The following is a 10,738-nucleotide window of genomic DNA, read 5'->3' on the forward strand; positions in this document are numbered from 1 at the left end:
TAAAGATCGAAAAGTTTTAATAAAAAAAAGAGAACTACGGTCAAATGTTAGTCCATTAATCAAAAGCTTACAATTCCCAATCGGGCGTCCATAAATTCAAGTTATATGAAAAATGAACCCTCCAAAAAAAAAAAAAATAAACAAAAAATCAAACAAAATAAAGGTGTAACAAGTATCTTTATAATCCTGTGACAGGACCTTCTGGACTCACGCCTGTTTATTGTTAATATATATGCTCTTTTTTTTATTCTAAAGATCCGCCTTTATCATGCAAACGTTTAGAAAGGCTGTAGCCACACCTCACGCGTGTTAGGTTCAATCAATGCACACAACTCTGCAACAACTATCATTTTCATTCTTTTTTTTTACCTCTTTTATTGCAAGTAAAAAAAAAGAATATTATTTTTATTTATTTTTTTTCCATTTCATAAAGAAAGATGGAACTTCTTTTACAATAAACCCTCCAGTGCAAGATATAAAAGAATTTGTGTAAAAATTATTTTTAGTTAATCTGCAAGTATCCAAGACATTCTCTTAAATAAACAATTGGCAAAGGATACTGGAAAAAAAATTAAGATCCGTGTGTTTAAATAAAAGTGACCTTTTATTGCATTCTCTTCACTCTTCTTTCTCTCTTTCTCTCTCTTATTTTTTTTTTTATTATCATTAAAACTAACTTATAAGCTTACATGCCAATCCCCTCATGTCTTAATATCGCGTTTTGTCTATCCAAAAAATCTTTTTAAAATTATAAACAAAAATAAAAAAAAATTATTCATTTCTATTGCAAAGCCTTTTTTGCTGTCTTTGCTCTGACGATTGTGGAGAGCAATTCCGAAACGTTCCAAAATATTCAATGAGAGCCTTTTTTTTCTTCTTCTTTATTTATTATTCTTTTAAAAAAAATTAATTCTATTATCTGAAAATGTTTCTACCTCTTCTTTTCCTCACTATCTTTCTTACGCTCTCTTTTTTTTTATCCAATATTTCCATTTCTAATTTTTTTTTCTTTCCTTTTGGAAATTTTCAAAGACTTGCTGTTATTGGCTAAACCTGAGACAATACCTGCTCTCGTATGTTCTGCCAAACAAGAAGAGGAAAATTAGCAGCTGCTGGGAAAATGAAAATAATAAAAAGAAACCATTAATGGTTAGAATAATCTTTTCGGCAAGAATACCTTTGAATATGTGGAGAGGCAATTTGTCTCTTTGCATTGTGTAGGTTGCAAGTAGTAGTCTCTATTTGTCTTTAGAAAGACTTGTTTTCGCTCAAATCTCCACCATAATCGCTCGGTCAAATATGGAACATAAAAAAAACCGATAGAACGTGTTCTAGAAACCAGGTTTAATGTTGAGAAAGGATGAGAAACGAGAGGTCACTTTTGCAAAAACAATTTCTGGAGTATTTTTTTTTTTAGTTACAGCTTTATTTTAAACAAAAAAAATAGTTATAATTGAAATTCAAATTAAATATAAACAATACAAATTCTTATTTTTTTGGTCATTCTCATTGGTAAAGATCAATATGGAGTTTTTTTTTATCCATACACACAAACACACACCCCTATGTATACTAAGCTTTTTTTTTTGTTTTTTGAGTACACGGTACTTTCTGCATATTTTTAAGCCCTGAGATAGAGAAAAAAAACCAAGATTTAAAGTTTAAAAATAGTCTTACCTTTTTGACATGAGCTTAGAAGCAGACGCGTTGATCGCACACATAAAAAAATGTCACTAAACTCTTTTTCAACCGTCGCTCTTTTTTTCCTACATAAAAAAAAAATAAAAAAAAAATTGACCACAACCGCAACAATGGTTGAATGGCCAACCATAACATCTTGCTTTCCTTCCCCCTTTCTTTTTGCCACCACCTACTCTTCATGAATTATAATTGTAACCCGCAGAATGCTCAATTGGGCCATTTTTTTCTATTTCAAAAGATGTGTGCATTGCAGCATTAAAAAAAATACATGTGAAAAATGAACCTTAACGAGAAGCAAAAACTTTAATTTGAGACATGTGAGTTGAGTTCAAAAATGAAACAGTGCAGATTTCGCTAGCTTTAAAATATTATTTACAGATTTTTTTCTTCTTCTTCTTTTTTTGAAAATATATCAAAAAAAAAAATTAAAAGACTGCTCAAAATACTATATCATCTTTTGAAATGAATATAATGAAAACGAATTTTCAATTTTTAATTTTTTTCTTTTATTCTTAAAACTTTTATAAATTGTAACTACAATTACTCAGTTCAGATTACAACTTGTAATTTTAAATAAAAAGCTGTAAAAAAAACGGTCGAGACCATGAAAAGTTGCTCTTTGTATGCTTCTGGTCAACTGATTAGTATTGCGGACACTTTTCTTAAAACATCGAAATATCTCTTGTGTTTCGTTTCGATGAATTACATGCATTTCATCTTACTGGCCTTTTTGTTTTTCAAAAGTGAATATATCAGAAACCCGTTTATTTTTTTTAAAAAAAAATCATTCTTCTCTTTTTCTCAATCTTTGCATATGATTGAAAGTCTCACATTCCATTTCATCTTGTTCTGTATAAAGTAAACATTCCTTAAAAAAAACACGTTATGAATTTTCATAGAAGCAAAAAAAAAACATTGACTTGATTCTTAAGATGTAAACGTTGTACTATTTACTTGTTGAAATGGCCCTTGGATACTCTAGTCTATTGATCTATAACGAGAGTCACATCTTACCATCAAACAAAACGCTTTAAATTTTTATAGCAACGACTTGATCCAGACTATAATCATCTTTAAAGAATGTCGCTTGTAATAAAAGAAACTGATGAACAAAGAAAACAAATAAAAAGAGAAAAAGGGGAAAAAAAAGACATGACGAAGAAAAAGGGGAGAAAAAAACGGGTACTTAAATGATTGGCAATAAAGACCCTTGCCAAATGAAGTTAAATAATTTTAAAGTTCTTTTATACAAGTATAATCATGGTAGGGGCCTATAAAATGTACAAGATTCTTGCCAAAATAGTACCAAACGCAACAACTGCTAAAAAGTTGAAGCCATCCTAGCTGGTTTCCCCTATATTGAGAGAAAATCACCTTAAATTATCACTCGTACTTTTCTTACAACCTAGGATTAATTGATAATGGTCCATTCTTTTTTATTCACCCCCGGTGTGTCTATACAAAAAAAAAAAACAAAAAAAACATACAATCAATTTTCAAGAAAGCACTTTATTACAACATAAAAAGCAAAGAAGAGTATGTTTCTCGTCAATACCAAAGTTAATTAATGAGTAAACACACATGTTTCAAATGCTAAGAATACGCAGGTGCATTAGTCAAAAGGCATCAGGCGGAAGAGGGAAGAAAGAAAAAAAATAAAAATAAAAAAGAGCAAACAGAGAAAGGGGGAAACTTGTAAGAAAATTCAAGTTGGAATTTTTTATTTAAAGAAAAAAGAAGGAAAAGAGAAAATTATGAATGATGGATAATGAAAATGTTGAAACCAAAACTAGAAGAAATGATTTGTAATGTGATTATTAAATGAATGAATGATATTAGAAGCTTTTCATTTTTTTTTGCTACCGTTAAATGAAAAGAGAAATTAATAACTGAAACAACTATTCCCAATTTTTTTTTTTTTTCATCATTGACCTCTGTTCCAAAGTGACAAAAAAACCGTCGACCTAGTCAATTTAAAAAATGAGACAAGAGCTTTCCTGCTTTTCATTAAATGAAATAAACAGAACCTTTTATTTTTTTAAAAAAGAGACTTCATTTTCTTTTTTTTTTCTTTTTCTTTTGATATAAATGAACAAGGACGTTCGACACACTTTAAAATATTGGTTTACTTTGTCTCAGTTGAATCTCAGAAACAATATATGAAGGGCAATCAAAACATTGGAAAATCTTTTGGACTTGAGCTCTAAATAAGCAACTAAGGACTTTACGGAAACAAGTTCCTTGCTAGTCATCTGTTACTATGATGTGCAGTTGATTAACTTGATTAACTTGATTAACATGTATAACTGATAAGTACCTCAAAATAAAGATAAAAAGAAAAAGATCCTAGCCCAAAAAGATTCTAAAGGTTGATATTATTTAACCTTTAATGTCTTTGATTAGACATTCTTTTATTATTATAATAAGAAGTCCAAAATCAGATAAAAAGTCTAGTATACCGAAAAAAAAATAAACAAAATTATAGAGTGGTCCACAATTTTCAACCAATAAACGAAGCCATCATTGGTAATAACCCCTATTCAATTGTTGAATGCTTATTGACAACTAATAATACATGCAACTTTAGTCGTTTAACTTATAACATAATATACTTGATAAGATTGCTTCAAATATGGAAATGACTACGGTAGTTTGTAAAGCCAATTTTTTTTTTTTCTTTTTACCTTGGATTTGGGGGATGGTTAAACTACCCCCCAAAACTAGCCTCATCACCATCACCAAGCCTATATTATGTCAAGTAAACTTTACAAACTACAATCGGCAGCACAAGTCTCGTGGGACCTTTGTTGGCCCCCAGCATACTACCTAAAAGTTACTGACTCTTTTGTTTTATCACCCGCTCTTCTAACAAATCCTTAAATAAAATCCAAATACGTATTTCGTACTTTATCATTATCTTCATCAACAATGCATTACACTTTCATTCTCCCCCTCTTTTTTTTTTTGTCTTCATTTATTTTTTTTTTAAGATGGTTGCGATGGAGTGTAATAACTTAACGTACTGTATCATGTGTATGGACATGTGTCTTGTTAAGATCTATTTTTTTCTTTCTTTTTAACTAAAATAAATTTTAACATTTTTTTTTTTTGGACCCCAACTTATTTTTTTTTAATTTAATTTTTTTTTTTTTTTCATTGAAAGATAATTATCTTTGTAATGAACATCATAAAAATTACTCAAAAGTATCTGAGCGGGAATGCTTTGACCACATTGGATGAAAAAAGTCAAAAGTGACGCGAGCGCTCCAGTTTGGAAATTCTTTTTTAAACGACAATAAAAATAAAAAAGCATTTTATTAAAAAAAAAAAAAAAACTTTAAACGCCAACTTTTTTTTTTAATTTTATTTTATTTTATTTTTACACTTTTAACAAAAAAAAAAGTCTCTTTTCTTTTTGAAACTTTTATTTTTTATTTATTTTTTTTTTTACATTCTGTGCTCAAACGTTAATATTTATTAATTTTTTTTTTTGAGCAGTGGCCTGCGCAAAGTGACATAATTGAGTATATGTACAGGCGCGTGTTGGTACATCTTTCCTATTAAACTTATTTTCACTGGTTCACTAAACAAGTCGTATCATTGGATGTGACAAAAAAAAAGCAGATATAAAGGAAATCATCCTAAAATGGGTGGTGGTGATTGTGATAAATAAAGATCAAAAAAAAAAAAAGATAATTTGAAATCAGATATTCGAATGATCCAGGTTAATGAAGCAAACAAATTTTTTTACAAGATTTCAAAGAGATTGGATTTTTTTTTTAAAAAAAAAGGGTCTCCCGGCAATTGGCTTTCTAATCAAGAAGATAAATATTAAAGCTCTAGATTTCAACAAAAAAAATTGAATATCATAAAAAAAAAAGGAAACTTAAATTCAAGTTAAGCATATTTCTTTTACAGAAAGTTGAAACTTGATGGTCGGAAAATCAACAATTAATGTTCAAACATTAAGAGTTTTTGCTTAGTTGTATCCATATTGAAAAGTAAAAGGGGAAGCTTTTTTTTTTTTTTTTTAAAAATAATATGTTTCACCGTATATCGCTAGCTAAGTCATGCAGCACCGTGGCGGTAATTTCATGATACACCGTTTTTTGTTACTTATTTTTCATTTTCATTTTCTTTTATTTTTTTTATTCATTTTCTTCATCATCATCTTTTTTTTCTTCTGTTTCGTTAATGCTCATGAAACTACCATTGTTAGTATTTACTAACCTTCAATCTATCTTTGGTTTATCATTTTCCTTTTTTAAAACCAAAACCAGCTTCTATTTAATGCTACCAACGCTAAAAGTAATTGTATGCTTAATTGTTACCAGTGTACTTACTATTGTGATTTGATTTTTTTTTTATCTCTTTCTTTTTTTCTGTTTATTTTAAAAACAAACACTTTCCCAAAATAAGAATCTTCAAATCCGGGGGAGAGAAAGACCTTTTTTTTTTTTTTTTTTGACTTACCGGCATAATTTGTACCTGATTGAGACCGGCCCTGTCATCCGTTTTTCATACTCTAAACCCCGAAAAAGGTACCATAATAGAAAGGTTGACAACTATTAAGATGGTACTTTTCATTCTACAAGTTACATGGAAAAAAATTAGAGGTATGGAAGTTTTATTTTTGATGAAAGGAGAAACATGAACAAGACAATAACCAGACAGGTACTGAATTCTATAAAAAAATAACCAAATAGAATTATAGAAAGAAAGGTATTTTGGTATCAAAAGAAAAGAAGACTTTTGTAAACTCGATATAAAGTCAACAAACAAAGAAACAAACTACCCTCAAAGAATATTTACCAGATGATGTAGATATGCAGATTATTTGAAGAAAAACACAGATATGAAATTTCCAGCCGAAATGATTGACAAATGGGAGACTTGCATGCAAAACAAAAACAGGTCGCTAGAATAAGACAAAAACGGGAAGAGATTTTTTTTTTATTTTATTTTTAAAAAAAAGAGAAATAAACTGTTAACCAACTATTCTTTACTCAGAATCTGTACACACACACATATATATATAGTAAATGAAAAAAAAGGCCATTGATTCAGTCATGTTTTTCAAGTTTTTATGGAACCTCAGGCTAGGCGATTGTGACAAGTTTTTTTTTTTTTTCTATTGTTTCTGATGAGAGTGGGAAAACAACAATATATGCTTAATAGAACTAAAAAAAGAAGAAACACACGGGAAAAGCTCTTAGACAATCAGGGGGGTCTTTCCCAATCATTGATTTCTATTTCATTTCATTTTTCATATAAGATATTGAAAGATGGAACAACTGCGGGAAGAGAGGATATCTAAGATGAAAAAAAAAACGGGAGTTAAAATGAAAAAGAAAAAAAAGGGTAGAAGATGTTGAAAAGCTTTAAGAGAGAAACATTGGGTTAAAATAGGAAGTTTCTCGCCAAAGAAAAAATAATTGACAACACAGCTAGCTATTAAAGAATATCGTGAATTGATTTTTTGTTTTTTTTTTAAAGATATTTTTTTATGACTTTGGAAATAATACTTGAGTTAGCGATTATTATTATAATACAGAGTAATAAAAAGTAATAATAAATACAAGTAATAATAATGCAAAGAAAAATAAAAATAAGAATAAGAATAAGAAAAAAAAAAGTTCAATTAGAATGGATAATAATGTACATTTTTTATATTTTATTTTAAAGATTTAAAAATTGAAATGCTCTAGACATACAGTTGAATCATTGACAATCATTTAACAAAGAAAGTTAAATGAAACATAAACAGATAATAATTATAATGATTGTATTTTTTTTTTTGATTTAAAAAAAAAAAAGACCACACAAAAAGAATGAAAAGGGGAAAAAATTAAAAAAAAATTGAAAAAAAAAATGAAAAAAAAGAAAAATATAAAAATAAACAAGTGAAGAGGTATTACTATTATTTTTTTAAACAAAATAAGTTTTTTAGTGAATTTAAAAAAAAAATCTAATAAACAGTTTTAAAACAGGTTTTAGAAGAAGTTTTTTTTTTTTTTCAATAAAATGAAGTGAATTAAAACCTTTTTTTTCATTGGTTTCTTTGCACTATAAATCTTTATTAAATTAGTTTATTTATATAAAAATAAAAAGGTATAATGATTATTATCAAATTTTTTTTTTTTTCATTCTTATTTTTTTAGATTGATTACAAGTTAAATTACTATCCTAAGAAACAAAGCTTGAATAGAAGAATGAGACATGCTTTTGTAAAGTTTCCTTCTATATAAATAAAGCAGTTTGTAACTTCTATATTGGTAATTTAGCAGTGCTGACATCTAATGAGTCTAATGTTGAGAAACTGGGCATGGATATTTTGGATAAAAGAAATCAATAAAGATAATTTGAACGATTAATGGTTCAAGACAATGGAGGCAAAAAAAAAAAAAACGTAAAGCTGAAAATAAATAATTCAATTGAAGTTTCTATTTAAATATGTAATAATAAGAAAAGAAAAAAAAAGGATAATATTGCATGGAAAGGCACTAAATAACTGTGAGTTTTTCGGTTTCAAAAAAAAAATTTTTTTCTTTTCTTATTCAATTTTTTGTTCTACAAAGCAATTGAAGATGCATATGTTGAACTTTTTTTTTTTTCTTTTGTTTACTTTATTTTTTTTTTCTTCTTTTAGAACTGTTTTACATTTTGTAAATAGCCAGAAATTGGGTTCTTCTCTAGAGTATGTTTTTTTTTTTGAGGGAATTGCAAACATTTTTTTTTTTAAGATATAGATTGACATTCTTGAATAACAAATTTTTTTTTCTTTTATTATGAAAATCATTGACATGAATTCTTTATATAAAATTTAACAGTATCTTGGGTAGAAATAAAAGTTAACGCCTGTAATTAAATAAAAAAAGAAAAAGGAAAAGATTGAATGTGATGTAATTATAAAATCTGACTAGAAAAAAAAAAGGTGATTAAGGCTCTCTCTTTCTCATTTTTTTTTTTTGTTTCAGAGTATACTTTTAATGATAATATTGTATTTCAATTAAGAAATTTAAAGAATAATACGGCCGTGTTTTTTTTTTTTTTTTTTTTTTTTAAAAATATTCCGTTTAATCATAAGACATGATTCAAAATAGTAAAGGTGGAGAGAGATTTTTTTTATTTTTTTATTTTTTTATTTTTTATTTTTCTTCTTCTTCTTCTTCTTCTTCTTCTTCTTCTAAAGTAATTTCTGGGGTATTATATATTTTTTTCAAATTATTTAAACCAAAGTAAATCAGGTAATATTATTATTTTGATAATTGTTTTTTTTTTTTTTTTTTTTTTTTTACATTTTTATTTACTGGTTCATCAATTCATTCAATTGTTATCAAAGCAGTTTATTTACCATAAGTGGCAAACCCCTAGCCAGTCTTCTTCAATTTTTTATTTTATCTTTATCTTTATATATATATATATATATATATATATATATATATATGTGTATGTTGATTAGTATATTTGTTTGTACCCAGTACTGATACAATATTTTATTATAATATTATTAATTAATGAGAGCTAAATACGTGGTAAATGTTAAATATCTATTGTTAATTGTTTTTGCTGCCTCACATTCCAATCAGCCAATGTCATGTCCACTAAATAAAATTACATTACATTACATTACATTACATTACATTAAATTAAATTAAATTAAATTAAATTAAATTAAATTAAATTAAGTTAAAATAAAATAAAAATTAAAATAAAATCATGAGATAGATAATTGCTCTCACGTGAACAATTGCTGTTTATGATAACACCGATAACCTCACAGAGAGAGCAAACCAGCAAGCAACTTTGGAACGCCAAAAAAAAAAAAAAAAAAAAAAAGAAAGAATTTTCAACTAAAGTCATCAGGAAGAATAGAAAGATATTTATTAGAATAAAAAAAAAAAAGGAAAAAAGAGAGACTTTGAATCATACAAAAAAAAAAAAAATATTCAAAAAATAGTCTTCCTCTCTCTACTCCCTACAATACGTTTAGATATATATATATAACCGGTTATATGTTATCTTGAGATTAGGACTAAGAGAGGGAATTGATCTCTGAGCCCATCATTTGCTAGGCTTTTTGCTCGTGTTAATCACGATATAGTGGCCGGCCCCGACAGCTACCAGTGAAGCAGCCACAACAGAAGCCTCACGGGTCCCAAACACAGTATGAGGTCCGAACTTGTGAGTATTTGCAATTCCTAGTACCAGAACGGAAGTGGCAGCTACGGCTGAGGCCACATATGTTGCAGTTGTTGGGTTACTTTTGATGGTAGCAATGGCTGAAGCAATAGATGAGTGTACCGAGGCAGCAAAGTCTGAGAAAGCTTGAGAGAGAGCAGCACAAGAGGGAGATGGAGAGGAAGAAGATCCTTTGTCGTCATCTTTGGAAGGACCTGGGGGTTTAGAAACTTCAGGAAGAACACCGGTGGCGGTTTCTGCAGACTTGACACCTTCCTCGACAGCTTCTGCGGCGGCTTCGGCCACAGCCTTGACAGCCTCTTCGACTTCTTCCTTGACGATGTTTACATTATCAATGGGGATAGGGTCATCGGTGGCAGGTTGGGCGGCACCTTTGATTGTAGCTTCTGCGTAGCTGTAGTTACTATGTTAGTATATAGATGTTTTTTCAAGAGGTTGATAACAAGGTAGGACGATAAGATAGAGAAGGTGGTGATGGGCACGTACGACATTATTTAGATTTAAGAGGAGGCGGGGGAAGAAAAGAAAAAAAAAAAGATATAGATGGAATAAAGAATAGATGTTGAATTAATATATTATAAAAACAATTATAATTTTTAAAAAAAAAAAAAAAAAAAGAGAAATGAAAGGAAAGTTTGTATTTTTTTAGAATTTAAAAAAAAAAAAAAAAAAAAAAAAAAAAAAAAAAAAGCAGTGCACCCAGCAAGGTTTATTTAATTTAATTTAATTTAATTTAATTTAATTTAATTATTTTAGAGAGGCACACTTTTTGTTATGTTAAATTAATTATTAAGGTTAAGTTAAATTTAAATTTAAATATATATATGTATATATA

The 10,738-nt window shown here is 28.0% G+C and overlaps 1 protein-coding gene across 1 annotated transcript; it reads right to left on the bottom strand.

The window, feature by feature from the left end:
• Positions 1-9,765: 9,765 nt before the first annotated feature.
• Positions 9,766-10,394, bottom strand: SAPINGB_P002402 (uncharacterized protein; the record flags this gene model as incomplete). Its single annotated transcript, XM_031997121.1, has 2 exons — positions 9,766-10,297; positions 10,390-10,394. The coding sequence occupies 2 exons, from the start codon at positions 10,392-10,394 to the stop codon at positions 9,766-9,768; spliced, it is 537 nt and encodes a 178-aa protein (XP_031853012.1).
• Positions 10,395-10,738: the final 344 nt, after the last annotated feature.

This window comes from Magnusiomyces paraingens (assembly GCF_902498895.1).
Source record: "Magnusiomyces paraingens strain CBS 517.90 genome assembly, contig: contig2, whole genome shotgun sequence".
In the NCBI taxonomy this organism is placed as follows: domain Eukaryota; kingdom Fungi; phylum Ascomycota; class Dipodascomycetes; order Dipodascales; family Dipodascaceae; genus Magnusiomyces; species Magnusiomyces paraingens.